Source organism: Heterocephalus glaber, unplaced genomic scaffold (genome assembly GCF_053883595.1).
Source record: "Heterocephalus glaber isolate CG9 unplaced genomic scaffold, H.glaber_assembly_v1.0 deba00001571, whole genome shotgun sequence".
In the NCBI taxonomy this organism is placed as follows: domain Eukaryota; kingdom Metazoa; phylum Chordata; class Mammalia; order Rodentia; family Bathyergidae; genus Heterocephalus; species Heterocephalus glaber.
In genome coordinates, this window is record NW_028258356.1 from 4,392,675 (window position 1) to 4,410,254 (window position 17,580).

Below are 17,580 nucleotides of genomic sequence, written 5' to 3' on the forward strand. Positions count from 1 at the left end.
TGATGAATCACATCCCACACTAATTACACCACATAATGTTTCCGTGTTGCAAGTTGATTTTTCACCTTCGACTATTAGCACTGCAATTGCTGGTTGGTTGCCAGTTTCTTAAGACATACCAAACAGAAAAAAACAAAACAAAAAAACCCTGGTAGTATTTAAATTGGAAGGGGAATACCTGAGTATTCCGAGTCTGAACTCTTTAAGTAAAATCTTATATCATTAAAAATTGTGACAAAGCACTTAAAATTCTAACTTAAATGCTCAAATTCTCTAGCTAAATAGGCCCATATTTCTCCTTCACTCTTTCTAAATCTAGTTACTTGGATGATTTCAATGTCATTAATCTTCCAGTTTTCATAGGCCTGTTACTTTTCTCCAACATCCAGTAAATTTTGTAATCCCTTGACATCAATGATAGTGTCAAACTCTATATTACTTATTTGTAGAAGAGGAAGAATAACTTTCTCTTTACAAACAAAAATGAACTTTAAATCTTATATTCAGTTTTTAAGACTATTTCATATATTGTGTATATGTTGTAATTATAACTGGTCTTTGTCATAATATCATCAAACTATTCTGAAGGATAAATATGCTTGTTTTAATTTCTACTGATAAAAAGGAAGCTGAATTTAGAACCATTTCACATGTAATGACCACTCTTTTTGGGGGGAGTCTTTTCATTTCAAATTGCACCACACCTAATTTATACTGCTTTGTTATATTGTATTTTGCTACTAAATATACCTTCTCCACTGACTATGTTACCAAACCAGGCCCATTTCTTCTGGTGCATATAAGCCAATCACTGAAATGATGAGTTTTATAAAAGACAGGGAATTTATTCAGGAGGCTGCCAAGTGTAAAGGCATGAAATTTTCCTCTGCAAGGATAGAGATGTTAGTGGGTTAAAGAAACAGGATGAGTTAAGGTGTAGGCCAAGGTGATTGACAGTGAAGTAATCAGTAGGGTGTACATGGGTGATCAGTCTTTATAGCTCTTCCTAGTATGCATGTACAGAAAATTCAGTAGTACTGTGATGGTGGAGTTTTTGGTTCTCTGACATCAAAGAGTCACTCATCAGTAGTTGTTTGATCCCAAGTGCAGAGTTGGTGGTTTGAATAAGTGTCGTTCAAGTCTCTGAAATGTAATGTGGGCAACTGTTAGCATCATCACTTACACATCAGAGGTGTTATCTATAGCAGTGTTGATAGGAGAGTAGTAATACATGCATTGGTCAGTTAAGAGAAAAATAAAGGAAGGATAAAAGAAAACAAAGGGAGGATCTCTTGCAGGTGAGAAGAGGTCCAGGGGCCCAACGGCAAGGGGCAAGGGGGAGGAGATGGAGAAATAGGTAGAATGAAGACGTGCCATGTACAGGATATAACCTCAGTGAATGTGGATATTATAAACATGAACTAAAATAAGAATGACAAAGGGGAAAGGGAAATTAGAGGAGGAGGGAGGGATGAAGAAGGAAGGGATTTAAAAAAAAAGAAACAATTTATGTTCTGTATATGTTCTGACTTCCCCATTGTAAAATGCACGTAACTGCAAACATGTACTGATAAATAAAAAAATTAAATTAAATAGAAATGAATAATCTAAGAGGTAGAGGATTTGTTCAGTTTTTTCCCCTTTTTCAGTTGGAGCACTCTGTTTCAAATGTTCTTATGCATATTGCACATGAGCTCATTTTAAGATATGCAGATTTACCATTTTACATTTCTATTTACAGCTAAAGAACTTCATGAAGAACTATGATGGGGTCGCTGCTGTGTCTTTCACACGAGCTGTAGAAACTGTGGAAGCCAATGTGCGCTGGAAAATGCTCTATCAAGATGAACTTTTCCAATGGCTGGGCAAAGCTCTAAGACATTAATATATGTCTTTTGTAAACATTTCAACTCCAAATTTTGTGAGAGGATCTGCTTTTTATGGAATGAGGAAAATGGTCAGATTTTGAGAGTTAAAACACGGGAGGAATTCTTTTTTATGTTTGTTTTTTGGTTTGGGGAGATTTTTTTTATTTGTTTCATTCATTCTGTTTTGCTTCCCTACTGGGTGTTCCCTAAAGAAACCCTTGCAAGTGAAACCTGCTGTGGTTGCTTCAGCTGTACATTCCTTGCTGTACAAGACCAAACATGGTAGTGGTGCATGTCAGTGTTGAAGTCAGTTTGGAAAAACATAGTCAGAATATTCTGTGCATGGATGTATGGTCCTGCCTGTGTTCCAGCATGCTTATTTAAAATGTCCGACATTTTATGTGAATATATGTTACATCCAAGATGGGCATTATGCAAAAGCACAAAGGTTATTGATGACAATCAGTGTTGCAATGAAAGAAAAGCTGAAAAAAATTTATTCTCAGTCTTGGACAATGGAGGGATAAATTAGCTCTGTAAGTGATCACTGTCGCTTATTTCAGCACTGGAATTGTCTGGCAATGATTATTTGTTGATAACTCACTTCCTTTGAGTTAAAGCTGTGTATACATTTAAAAGGCATATAGTGTAGACATATCTTTATGTACATAGGGACCGCCATATGTATATAGTATGTTGTACACAGCACATGTGCAGAAAATCTCTTCAGATGAAAGAAAATTTATCTCTTTTTATAAATGTATGGACATTTGGAAAAGGCTTAAAAGAATTTATATCAATCTCGTCCTTCCTGATTCCTAAATCCTCGATCCAATTTTTATCTACTTCCCAAGCAATTCTACTCCATGATGAGTTTTAAGAAAATTGACTCATAAAAAACCACTCTTCTAATTCTCCTAAGTCAATGGCAACCTTACGTATAGATTCTGTCACCATTTGGTTCAAATTTCAAATTGCATAAAGCAGTTGTGCAAATGTGTAATTATTAGTACTGAGAAAGTGTTTTTCATCTTGTTTGTCCATCTTACATTGGGTGGTACAGAGTTAAAAATTCTTTCTGTGTGTTGGTATTTGTGTCTATGTTGCTCTAATCCTACATTAAGCAACCATACCTCAATGGGTCTATTAGCACTTAATGACCTTTTATGCCAGTTGTGCCATCCCTTAAAGAGTTACTTTCCTTTTATTAATGTACAAAGTCCTTCTTTTGGCATTTACAACTGTGTTCTACCTGGGAATTTTGAATAGCTATTTTCATGGCTGTGTGTTATGTAACATGAGATTTTAAAATGATATTTTCACCTAGTAGGCAAGCTCTTCAATCATACTTAGGTGAATATGTTTTAAGCTACCATTATGAAATACCAGTACAACAATGATACTTAAGCTAAATGTTTGTGGACTATTACTTTCTTTAGGTTTTCCAAATGTATAATTCTTGCAAATCACTGAAACGAAGGAATTACAGAATTAAGTCACTCAATATCAAGAAAAATAGAGAGAATGAAACTGGAGCCATAGAATTATTTTAAATTTTTTATAAAATGAGCAATTTCCTAATTCATAAATTCTTAAAAGAAGTACCACCTAAAATAAATTTTAACATTTAAACAAGTAATACACTTTACTCATACTTAGATTTTTCAACACTTTAACAATTAACATACATAAACTTAATACTTTCTGTAGTGTTAATAAGGCATAGTAATGCTTAATATAAAATGTAAAAGTTATGCCACGTACCAAAAGTGATGAAATCCAATTACTGTGTATCATAGTTACAGGTCCTTAAGGGCAACTTCTACAACATTCTACAACATATCAATAAGTACCACACTGCTGTGCATGTCCCAGATATTCACTGTATCACTGTTCAATTCATGCAATAGATGATAAAAATTTAGAAGTGGATGTCTTGTTTTGTGTCATGAATTATTTAAAATTCTTGGTAGTTACGACTTTTTAGTGAAATCACCATTTTAAATTTTGAATTAGAAAGGCCTTTATAGTTCTTATCCCCTCCACAGTTAATAATTTTAATCCTCTTCAGTATTTTAGTGGCTTTGAACAACTGGCTTAGATACAATTCAAATCCTAAGTGTGTAATTATGTGCAATGTTCAATACCTCATATAATACTTGTTCAACAGTATAGTGGTACCAATGACATTGAAATGGCATTTTAGTTCCACATATTTTTCAACAACTTATCATTTCACATGTTGAAATTAAACATTTTTAGTTGTTTAAATAAGTAATATTTTCAAAATAATAAAATAGCCGATGATATCTCTTGGAATATTCTGTAAAATGTAGTTATAAAATTATATTTTCTACTTAGATTTTTTATCTTTTCTCTCTTCTTTGTCTATTTTACAAATCATATATATGCATGAAATAACAGTTGAAAGTGTCCAACATTTAGTCTTAAAAATTTACTGTGCCAATATATGTATGACAGCAAAACATGGTTTAAATTAGAAAGGACTAAATTATTTACTCCACGGAGTATTAATTGTCTCCAGATGATTTATAAATAAAAAAGATTTCCCATTTTTACACATTCTCCTTAAAATGTTCTTATAATCTTTGAAATTCTGAAAATACCAAATCTCATCTTTTAAGGCTAGATCTCCTAGAATTTCAGTAACATATATTTTTTGAGGCCTTACACTAACTTTGGTTTATCTTATTTTCAGGATAATTATATCATAGAACTGAATTTTTTTGTGGTAGTACAATTACAAATATTATTACTGTAATATCATACAAGGTTGTTAAGGTTATGCCATGTATTCATAAAATGCTTTTCATTTTCAAAGAACTTTTACACATGTGTTATTTTGTTATTGGCTCCTCACAAAACTACTATATGTGTGACTCTATATCCTGAAGATCAAACTGAAGCTTAGAGCAGCAACATGAACTATGTAAAATTGCAATTATTTTGGGAACCAATATATAATCACTTAAGCCTTTTAATATAGCTTTCCAACAACTAAATTATAAATACATGTTCAACATACCTCTATCCAGAATTTGTTGTAGATTTTGCAAATACTAGACCAGCATCCACATACATTATTAAATATATCTGCAATAATTATATTTTTAAAGCCATTCTGATTTGCATGATTTCAAACTACTAAATAATCATGTTAATGAGTATTGACTTTGGTCAATGCAAGTAGTCAGATATTGGGGGAAATAATGTACTTTACTGAGATATTTTGTTTTTTATATCTCTTGTCAAACCCCATTTAAATATAACTTTAAAACACTGCTAATTTATTTTCCTTTCAACAGAAACTTCCACGATCATACTAACAGTAGTAACAGATGGTCAGAATGCAGATAAAATACTATCCATCTAAATCATTGAAAATAATATTCAATGAAATGTTAATAAATCTATGCAGACCAAATTGCAAAAAAACATTTTTATGCAACTATTGCACTGAATTAGATGCCATAAAGGGATCCCACAAGATGTTTACAATAGTACATTTCATTAAAATCTACTAGCAATTAAAATTTTAAGTAATTCTTCTTTAAGACTTGGAGAACCTAAAATAGCTAGTTTCCTGAGAGTGTCAATGAAGTAACCACATATACTTATAAAAGAAGTAATAAAAGCACATATTATTAGAAATTTAGATTATCCCACATGATTTTTCTTTTATCAGAGCTCATACTCAAATGATCATTTGATATTGATGATGGCATAATTCAACTTAAAGAAATATTTACTGACTACCTTTTATTAACCTGGGCACTTAGTAAAGGTACAAGAAGAGAGATGAAGAGATCTAAAGGAATTCATATATAAAAATGTAAAAAGAACAAAGAATTTAGGAAGAAGTAAGAATAATGGCAACATGAAAAATAATTAGTATAAAAAAAGGTAAATCATTTTGGGTACAGATAATATTTAAATATTTTGCACATTTGTTCTCAAACTTTGGTATAATTTTTATTGTTTGATTTCACAATGCTTGTGTTTTATGGATATATGTAACAGTTCAAAATTTTAATAAAATCCTACAGTTAAAGCTATAGTAATTGGATTCAAAATTGGGATACCATTTATCCTTGAGTAAAGTCTTATCAGTAATTTAGCAATATTGTTTAGTTGCAGAAAAAATTTTTAGTCTGTATGAGAAAGTAGTTCAAGTTTTCTGAAGTAGTTTTAGGATATTTTCATATTTAAAATTTGTTAATTTCATGTTAGTCATATATTCTTTATTGGAGGGTCAATATACTTATCTATTTTTGGAAATAATTTATTTCTTCAAATTAACATAGATGAACTCGATTGCAAAATGTGCTTGTAAATTATTCAAGAACTTCAAACTTTAATCATACAGATGTAGCCTTCAGTTCAGTTGGCATTAATTAATGAGAAAATTTCTAAAATAAATATTTTGCTTAATGTGCTATAGATTCAGGAAAATCTAACAATAATGTGTTATAATAGCTTTTATTTTCAAATTTATATTATGAAATTTAATTTGGGGATTTAGATAAGGAAAGTAGTAAACATCTTAAGTACTTTTAGGAAAATTATTGAAAATACAAGTTTTAAAGTTAAATATGTTGCCTATGGAACACTGCATGTATTTGTTAAAATAAGTTTCTCACAAACTGAACCTACTACCAGTAGATAGTATGATTTTACCCAGAATTTGAAAACTACACTGTAAGACTTTTATTTTGAATATTTGGTACTTTATAGTGCATTGAATTTTTTGTGTATGTATTTTTCTTAGTTCATGTACTAATCACTAAGAAAAAAGGAAAATATGACTGAACTTTGTCTTACTCTGTATTAAAATGTTTTGTAGTATCTTAATATAAGTGAGCTAGGATATAGGGAAGGAGCAAAAATTTGAGAGCCTACTGAGTTTCAGGCAATTTATAAGTATCTCATTTAAAAACCCTATGAAATCTCATTAGTTCAAATTTATCAGTGAGTAGACTGAGGCTAAATGCTAGTTTACACACAATTAATTAATGGTATTAGATTGTATTCAAAATTCTTGAAAAGCAAGTTCTTTATGGTTTAAATTAGTGATTACTCTGACTCCAGCCTGCATCAAAACATGTTTATCCGTACAAACTCGTATCTAGGACATCTGAATACTTACCCCACTTTCTCATTGTGATTGGCTTGTTTGAAACAATTGTTAATTAATACATTCTGGTTTCCTACTTATTTCTTAACAAGCTAACCTCAGAGTATCTATAAGTAGTTTCATAGGCAATATTTTACATGCATATGTTTGTGTAGTGGGTTTTAAGCTATATCAAACAATTGACAGATACGACAGCCAATGAGCCATGAAAAATAAGTGAATACAGAGAATGGATTATGAAGCTCTTCACCAGCGGACCACAAAGATGAGATTAAACCTAGGTCTCTGGATGTAGAAGAGATGTATTTGTCTAATCAGAACTTTCCATACATAGAAGGAGGTCAAAGAATTATTTCTCCTTTTCCGCTTATAACTAGCTGGACCACAACTGCTTAATTTACTTGCAGTTACATTTTCAGTAGGCCTGCTGTGTGTAGATACAGTCTAAGATAACTACTGTGACTTGCTTCTCTGCACAGGTCAACTTGCTTCTAATGGGACACATTTTTCTCATGTCATATAAGTAAATAAAAGAATGAACCGTTTTGCAGAAAATATTACAGTGGAGTTAAGAACATCTACCTTGAATGTACAGTGCACTTATTTTTGAAGTTAATCATTCAGTAGCTCACAATATTGTACCTATAGGTTCACAGTATTGTTCCTGCTTTTATGCACAACTCTGTCCTCACCTTTACATAGTTTATGACTTAGCGGGTGAGAAATTCATTAATAAATTTTTGATATTAATTTCATTTAAATAGGTTTATCAGCTGTCATTTCTGAAGTACACAACATTTTAAAATATTATATTGTACATTTTAAAATATTATGTAATAGCAGCTTCACATGAATATTTCAGTGGTACCTGTACATTGCCGTATAGGAATATGTTTGCTATTTTTCATTGCTATGTCTTGTCCTTTTTGCATTTTAATAATCTTTGAAAACATTAGGCCTACAAAACTAAAATAGGCTAGGACTATGACACGTGTTTTTCAGTTACTTGAACACTAAAGAAAATTTTCCTTTAAGTTTTCATATTTGGCTTTTGATAGCACTGAATTTATCAGACATTGTTTCAAAAGTCCTATACAGACTATTCCTAATGAACTTGACTTTACTCAGTAACAAAGTTTATTTTCCTATATCTATTTTCCAACTGAACAGACTTATTTAAAATATGCCATATGGAAGCATTTTTCCCCTTTCTAATATTTTTTGATTTGAGAATTTTAAAAGATATCCTTTTAGTAAACACAAAAGCTTACCAAATAAAGAACCTTGTTTTAATTTAGCTAGTGAATGTTTTCTATGGTATGTCTTTAAAATTATCCAGCAAAAATTGAATGGGTATGTATTCAACATGAAATTTTTATTCCATTCTGATGAAGCACTAACAAAACGGATTTTTCTAAATGAGAAAATTTGTCTTCTGTATTTTAAATGGAACAAATTTGAATTTTGCCTCTGATAATAAAATTTTGTACAGTAACGTGTAATTCATCACTGTCTTAATTTTCTGACATGTGCAGATGAGACTAAGATAATAAGTTCAGCTTTTTAAATTATGCTTCTGTTTTCACTTGAGAATCCATTTAAAATATTTTGAGTATACGTACTATAGCGATCCAAGAAAACAACAAAAAAAGCATTCACTTCTGAATGGGCTTTAGAAAAACACACACAGTGAAGCTAAAATAAAGAAGTATGTATTTGTGCTATACTGTAGAAAGAAAAAACTACCAATTCAGTCTACTTTCTAATTATATATCTTTAGAATAAATGAAATGATCTGCACTTTGATAAAAGTGATTTCACCTGAAATGCATTTCAGATTGCTTTTTAATAGGTTTTCTATATTTGACAGACTGTCAGGCTCCCTGAATTTCAAGAACAGTTTTCAATAACAACAGAATGATAAAATATATATCATCGAGGGTCCTAAGTAGTACTCAAATGTAGTTTTCAATGCCTCTGGGTTTTTCTCTAAGAATTGGTCAGAGAACATTAGAACTGACTACATAGCCATGCATTTGAGTCATATGAGACATAGGTAATACTTCTGTGCTATGAGCATAAAGGTAAGAAATGCAGGCCTTCCAAACCAGTATTAGAGCACGCTTATTAGAGGGTAGAGCCAGAGTCTACATGTATATGTATATGTATCTATCTCCAGTAATATGTATACTATATAGTTTTCATATAATGCATAGTTTGTCCATTTATATTATATACAATATAATGTTTATATATATATATATGTATTCAGGATTATGTGTATATAATTTACTGCTCAACTGATACCTGTGTTGCAGAACTTTCATGTAAATTAGGAAATGAGTTTTGCAAAATGTTGGTGTATAGACTATGGGTATCATCCTTATCTTCAGAGACTATCAGTTAATTGTTTGATTATACTGGCATAATAGCAAGAATTCTAAAAACCTAGAAGAAATTTATTTAGAAGCAATTTCAACCTAGCACACAACCCCCCAGAGATTCTGTCTCAATAGGTGGGTGAAATATGCCAATCTGCACGTTGAACCCAGGTTCTAAGTGATTCTGTTACAAGCAACCCATCCATAATACACTTAAGAAAATTCGGCAAGGACAGTGACTCTCTATCCCGATTTTTTGTTAGACTCACCTGATTATCTTTTCAAACATAATACTGCTTAAGCTGCATTCTGAACTAATCAAAAAAGAATTTTGAGACATGAGGTATCAGCATCCGCATTAGCATATTTTTAGTCTCTGAAGAATTCCAGTATACAGTGAGGGTTAAAAGAAGCCCTGGACAGAAGGAGTTGAACATGAAGTAGCTTAAGCATTAGTTATAGAATTCTACTGGAAGTACCTATTTCAGACATCTAGGAAGTTGTGACTATTGTTTGACATTCTTATCAAATACAGAAGAAAAACTGTTCTCAATTAGCTTAATATTGAAAAGCAATACAGCAAACTTGCAGCAAACTTGCAGCAAACTGACTTCCATACCCTGACATGTCACTGCCATGATGCAAAGCTGGGAGTGGTTTGATGTCACCAATGTAGATGACTCTCTTCCATCTAATGACCCTGACATGCTTCCCTCACTTACTTTGTCTTGTACTTTCTTCTAGACTCCTACATAGATAACTATACACATGTTTAGTATCAGTGTTAACAACTTCTCAATCTTTATTTCTTTATTTTAAATGAAAGAAAGACCCATTGGAAAGGCTTTCTATTCAAAAACCCACCCTGTGGCCTACATAACAGAACAAAAAACTTCTTTCTACTCTTGTTCGTATTGCAAGGGCTTGAAACTGGTGATCACACATGACATGTTAAAATTGTTACAGGGGGAAGATAAACACGCCATAAACCATTATTAGGTTCTATTGTCATCTGAGAGATGATTCCTTTTGCTTGTTCTCCTGTTTTTCTTTTTACTTTATTTTCCTTTCTCTTTCTTTCTCATGTGACTTTCCAGCTGAGCACTGAGTCTTTTTCAGTAACACATGCTATTTTTCACTTGACATTGCAAAAGAACAGTTTTGAGCTGTTCTATATCAGTGTGTGTAATAAAAAGTGACGTGTTCCTGGGACTGTCAAACAAGACCTACAGGGCATTCAAGTACATTGAAACTGCTAGGCTATGCTCTGCAGTTTGTGATCATTTGTCAGTCCTTTAGTTCTGTTCTCCCTTGCATTGTTTCCTAAAATCTCCTGCTAATTAGAGATTTCAGAACACAAACCATTCCTTTTCTTTCCCCCATGGAAAAGGAATTAAAAATGTTGTCTCCCCTAGAAAATTTTAACAAACTGTAGAAGGTGAATGGTTTAATTGGATAATTCTTGAGTCATATATAACAATGATAAACACCCAAGTCTTCTATCATATTTTTGCTATTTCCCTATACTATTTCACATTATATGTCATTTTCTTTATAGGATTTAACAGTGAACTCAATTTCATTGAGTAAGGAAATTTTTCTATATAATAAGACCTTCCAAGTTGGTAGCTTATTATTAAGTTACCACAATTCTCACAATGACTGACTTCACAGAGACTTTTATGACAAATTCAGGTCTACCCCAGAAATCCAGCTAATACTGTGTAAAAATGGTTTCAGTTTAGTGAGCATAGATCTGTGTGAAAGTCTATTAGTTGAATAGTAAAAGGAATGGAGCTAGTCCAACATTAATAGGTGGATATACACCAAAATTTAGCATTAAAGAAGGGGATGGAAATTAGGCATTCTATTTTTAGAAGATACAGACTTCAGCAAACAGAATATGCAAGGATTATACAGGTGTATAAGCAACTCCAGGAAGCTTAAGTGCATCATAAAGGTATTTCACAGGCAAGATTGTTCTGGCACTTGCTTTGCACAAATATTTTTCAACATTGTTTGACTGAAATAATTGGATGATATAAATAGAATGTTTCAAATGATAAGCAAAAATTCCAAAATAAATAGTAATTTCAATCCTGCTCAAATAAGGTACAAAGAAAAACAGTAGTTAGTATTTAGAAGACGGGTGTGTGTGTGTGTGTGTGTGTGTGTGTTGTACAGAGCCAGAAGATGATGAGAGAGGGAAGGTTGAGAGCAGTTGATACAGCTCTTAAATGCTGCATATTTCCACAGGGAAAATTATTAAAGTCTCACATTAAATATTAATATAGTCTTATAATTTTAAGAATCAACTTAATTTGGTAGTTTGAAAATTGTTACCTTGCATATGAAAGCATGGTAATATAAATAGCTGTGATTTAGAATGGGCATTTAAACTGAAATTAGTATTATTTTTGGTTCAATAGAAAAATACATGAGTTTCTAGAACTGGCAAATATGAGTCAGTAACTATCTGTGTGCATAGAAACTGCATGTTCTCTTAAGTGCAAAAGGAAATATCAAAATCTATCATTGGATAGATGAAACTCAAAAAAATCAATTTGCTCTGTTTAGTAATAAAACATTGGAATTCTAAAGTTAGAGATGACTATGAGCATCTTCTGTCACAAACATTTCAATTTAGGGGGCCCCATATGTTAAGTTTCTAGTTATTTGTGGATTAAGTCGATTGAAACCAAAAGGTTTGACTGGATTTTGTACATATATAGTTCATTTGCTTTGACCATAGATGTAACCTTAAAATATCATAAAACCTCAGTTTGGGAGCATAATTCATTCCAGAAACATGCTTCTAATCTAAAGCACTTGTATATCAAAGTGAATTTCCCCATAAGAAATAATGGAAACTCAGATGATTTGTTTCATAACCCCAAAATATTCATATAAAAAGTATTACAATACTATAATATGAAATAATAAAGACAAATTAACCTGCACTTACCTTTGAAAACCTTAGTGTCTGGTGTGAGGGAGACAAGAGAGGAGGGCTATTGTCTAGGGCAACTTTATCACTAATGGAATCACTGCTATCTATTGACTCAATAGAATCCTTTTCCTTTTCTACAGCTTTAACAAGGAACCTGTCAAGTGACACTTGCTTTTGTCTCCTTCTGGGGATTTCCCAGAAATGTGACAATGCATTGCTGTCAAACAGATTCATCGCTTGCACTGCTACAACCTTACTTGGGTGGTGCTATTCTACAAAATTTAAACCGTTTCCCACATTTTTTGCATCTCCCTAATCTCTTTCGAAGTAAGAGATTCCTCCACCTGTTTTTGTTTTGCTCCTCCTCTGCAGAGGAGATCTCCTCCATAACCTCTTGCTATTGGGAGATGGTCACCCACAATCTGACAGAGAGGAAAAGGGGGGGGGGAGGAGGGAGGGAAGAAGGAAGAGAGGGAGGGAGAGAGAAAGAGAGAGGAGGGGGGACTGGAGAAAGAGAAAGATTGACTGAGAGAGAGGAAAAGAACTATTGGCTCAGTCGTGATCATGTGAGAATGGTGTTGTCTACTACTTATATTGCAAAACCTCACTAGTTTACCAAGTTAAAATTTATTACAAATGTTTGCTTGTCTTGTGGAACACTTGAAGAACAAATTACTCACAATCCACTGTTTTACTATACTTATCCCTTGACGTATTTCATTTTGTAATACAGACCTTCTATACAGTGACCAAACCGCAATTAAGCAAATTATCACTTGTCTTGACCTAAGTACTGTATGTGCAATAATGTCTAAACTTGAAATTTCCTTAAAGTATGAATTTGACTCACATAGGTTTTAGACTCAATTAAAGATCCAAAGTTTGAATATTGTCTAGCCAAATCGCTGTTAAATGTTCAATGGCTTTTCATTTAAGCCAAATAACATTTTACTCTTGTTAAATGTTGTCATATAAATTTTCTGGAATTTGGATCTTGCCACCACTGCAATAATGAGTATCTATATATGTGTGGCACCCCATCGGTGACATCATTTTGTTATTTATATCATGCAATGAGACCAGTCGCGCTCCCCACCCCCCATACCGAGATCATTGTGCAAGTAGATCGTGAAAGTGTTTTCTCAGTTGGTTAGATATGTAGAGCTGTGGTTAGGCTTTTTGTATGCAATTTGTTTGTGGAAAACATCTGTCCCTTTCAGGGTTTAGTGGGAGAGTTAACATGGTAATGAACAGCACACTACACTTAGGTATTTCTGATCTAATTACTTTAGAAACATTAAAGTAGTACCTATTAGCATATTGTATATCCAAAAATGTTTTTCACTCTAATATTGTGCCAAAGATTTTTTTTTAAGGTGGGAAGAGGATTTTTATCTTCCAGTGTGTTCAGATACAAATGAATAAAACCAACTGGTTATCTCATCATTTCTTTCAGTCACTGAATTTTACATTACTTTTAAAATCTATTTTAACTCTCTTCCTGAACAGATTCTCTTTTGGGGTGTATATGGTCTTTGGTTTACACTTGTTTGATATTTGTGTTAATTTGTTTTATCTCTCAGCTAGTTTACACATTCTTCAAGAAGAGAGATGGCATCTATTTTTATTTTTGACAGAAACTTTAAATACAATAAATTTTCAATCACATTTTCTTCATTGAAAATGCCTAAAGTGCCAGTACAAACCATTAACTTTCTGGTATGAGGAAAACATCACAAAGAAAGAAGTGTTTTAGGGGCTTGAGACATAACTAGCATAAAAAGTATTAAATCATTTTAAAGTATTACAAAGCTAAAGCTTTAAAACTCACTTCATTCCTTTAATTTGTTAAAAAAAAAAATCACTTGAGAGTAACACTTGCTATTGACTTTGACCAGCTTGGTAGAGAAAGTAAAAGAAGAGCAGGATAATAAGGTACTATTTCATGACACATCTGTTCCAGTAATTCATTTATAATATGGACCCTTTGTCAATGATGAATGCATGTTACTGTGGTGCAATTATGAATGTACCTTGGCTTTTCAACAATAAAGCTGCCAAAGACTGTAAAATGCACAGGGGAGAAAGAAATGTTAGTTGAACTGAACTAACCCAAGAAATACATTTTTTTAAAAAAAATTGTCATTTAAAAATTGTCTTCAAAGAGACTTTTGTTCAGTAAGATTTTGTGTTTAAAAAAAAACACAGACACAAACTTTTAGTATTCCACCAACTTCACATATACTTAGTTTTGTATGCATGCTACTTTCTGAAATGATCTCTGTATAGAAAACATTCACAGTATCTTCCCATTGCCATAAAATGTAAGTCTGTCAAGAAAATGAGGCCAATATGTCTTTGGAAATCTTTGGAAGATCTTGGATTGAACTGGGAAAATTGCACTGTTTTTTTTTTTTATATTTTAATATGAAAATGAGGGCAGCTGAAATTATGTAACTACCTGTTTCTCATGCCTCTGTTAATGCTTTTTACTCTTTGTGAAATGGTAAAGTTTTAAGTTATAAACCCTATGAAACTAAAAGTAAATTTTTAGTGGCAGTGGTATACTCAAACCTATATACTGGGCTGGCATTAAAGTATTATAAATTGTACTTCTTACACTGAAAGAAGTTTTTCTGATTGGACAAGCAACAATTATAGATGAAATGGGATATCATAAGAGAATATAGGAAAACACATAGTAAGTATTTTCAGTTAATTCTTATGAATGAACTCTTTGTGAAAGCATTGTAGAAAAAAAGGGGTTGGAGAAAAATGATCATTTTGTGTGGTTTTGGTGAGAGTCAATGGAAATTTGTGATTTTGATGGACAGGATGGAAAAAATAATGATACGGAAAATTTTAAATAAGAGCTTGTGAATCTCTTCTATTTATTTTCTTTATCCACCCAAGTTCGATAAAGACACTATCTAGTTTTCATTGAAATCTCTCTGATCCAATAAGGACAAACTATTTTTATTTGGATGATTACTTTGGAAGTAGTGATGATAATGGGAAGAATGTAAGATATAGAAAAACTTTTCCTCAAGATGTGAGTGATAGAAATACTTAGCAGAAGAGAAAATTAAAAAAAAATAATAATACTTCAAGATTTTCGTCCATTATTTTAAAAATTATTTCTATAATTGAAACAGTGAAAATTAGTATTTGAGTCTAAGATCTCTGTGAATCTGCGTTGATGTTACAAAAACACTCTTTAGGAGGCAAATTAGAGTAAAAGTTGTTAGTGCATTTATTACATAGGTCAAGATGGGATGTTTTGAGGAGCAGACTATGTAAGAACAATCCTCACTCTGTATTTAGAGTTCTCTGTTTGCTTTGCCTGAACCAGATTCTCTGTGTTTTCCTCACTGTAGTGAGTTCATACTTTTCTACAGCATATTTTGGATCATGTTTAATGATTTTCTTTGATATGTTGAAAAAGTGCTTTGCTCTAATCTAACATTCAAGATTTTATAAAATTTGCTTTTGATGTACTATTTATTCCTTGCTTTTCATTTTTCTGCTGTATGCCATACCTTGGCAAGGGTATACTTGATTCTTTCACAAGCTTGTTGTGATGATAGACATTGAGAAAATTCTTATTGGCTGTAGGCACAGTTTGGTACTTTGTGCTATTTACTTGTCATACAACATTTTCCCTTGAGTCCTAGCCGGGCTTCTGCTACTTTAGCCATGTGCTGACACAGATAAGGAGTGCTGGGTTCCTTTTCTGCAGTTGAATGTTGTGCCAGGGCAGATAATATGTAAAGTAGGGATGTGAGTGAGAGTAAAATGTAAATAAGTGAATCAGAGTTTATGCCCAAGCAAAGATACAGAGCACAGGAAACTCCCAAACACTTACAACTGAATATAGGAGAAAGGTAATTGACTCTCAGGGAATCCTTGACACATATTAGTGACTACTGTCTGTTGACTGCAAAGATGAGGTGAGTCAGGAACCCCTGTCAAAAATAATTTTTAAAAAAGAGCTGCAGGTTGTTCAAAGATGGAGCTCACACTTTGCTGACCTCTCCTTGTAAGTTCCCTGAGATGCTCTTCCTGCAAAAGTCATGTAGGTGTTTGAATTTGTCCTGCAATCTGAGGGCCATTTACTGACTGACACAACATATACTCTACTCTTTCATTAATTGGAGAGCATTTTAGGGACAGTTTTGAAGTACTGACATTAAATCTGTTGCTGACCTCCCAATCTCTACATTTTTTTAGAACTACTCTTCAGAAAGCCATTATTATTTTAATAGGCTGATTGGAGTGGGAGAAGGGATTCCAAAGCCCTCCATGGAGGCCAGATAATATATTCTCACCTTTCTAACTCCCTTTTTAATTTTATTAGTCATTTAATCCTAATACTTTTTCCTTTCCTTTCTTTATTACCTTCTCAATGCTATTTATCATTTAAGGCTCTAATCACATATTCCTAATGTTTGGTATTCTGGCTTTAAGGTACTGTCACCTGGATTGCTGGTTAGAAATACAGATGAGACAAATCAGAATCTCCAGGGATGGTCCCTCAATCCAGCTTTTAACAAGCTCTCCAGGCATCTTTTATGCTTACAGAGGTTTGAGAAACATAGTTCTATTCAAATACCTCAAAGTCTTCCTTATTCTCCTAGAAAACCAATGTGCTTCCTCAGTCTTGGCAGTTCTAAACAATATTTGCTTTTTTACCCTTCCTGTAGTATTTATACTATTTTGTCTTATATTACAATTTGTCATAACATAATGATCTGTGCACTTGTTTTATTCCCTTTATCACAGGTCTACACTTCTTGCAGGGTAGGTCTATGTATCTCCAGTGCATGGGGTGCAGAGTTTGCTTCTAGCAGGTGCTCAATTCTTATCTCTAAGAATGCATGAAATGTTACCTTCAGGCCTTTCCCCTCCTTTTCTGTCAATGTACTGTGAACATAAGCTACATTGTAACTCCAAAATGCTTGTACCATATTAAAATAAATGAACTGCTTAGAAAGCCTCTTGCTTGAACTAAGCTTAGTTAACAGAATATTGTTGAGATAAATAGTTGACTCAGGCTTTTTTTGTTCTCTGTAAATCTCCTTATCAGCGGAAGGTTTATTTTTGAAACTCATGGCTCAATATAGTGAGAAGCAGTCACCTGAATCAAAAACTGAAGAACAATTCATGGTTCAGGTCATAAAATTACCTAAATGTCTGTCATTGGTGAATCATTTATAATGTCCCCAG

At 32.7% G+C, this 17,580-nt stretch overlaps 1 protein-coding gene across 2 annotated transcripts in view; it reads left to right on the forward strand.

Moving 5' to 3' along the window:
- Positions 1-17,350, forward strand: part of Trhde (thyrotropin releasing hormone degrading enzyme) — a 411,539-nt gene extending 394,189 nt beyond the window's left edge. For both annotated transcript variants that reach the window (XM_004845026.3, XM_087192438.1), the window contains exon 19: positions 1,742-17,350. In XM_004845026.3, coding sequence (XP_004845083.1) covers positions 1,742-1,885 — 144 coding nt within the window. In that variant the 3' untranslated portion in view covers positions 1,886-17,350. The remainder of the gene's footprint in view (positions 1-1,741) is intronic.
- Positions 17,351-17,580: the final 230 nt, after the last annotated feature.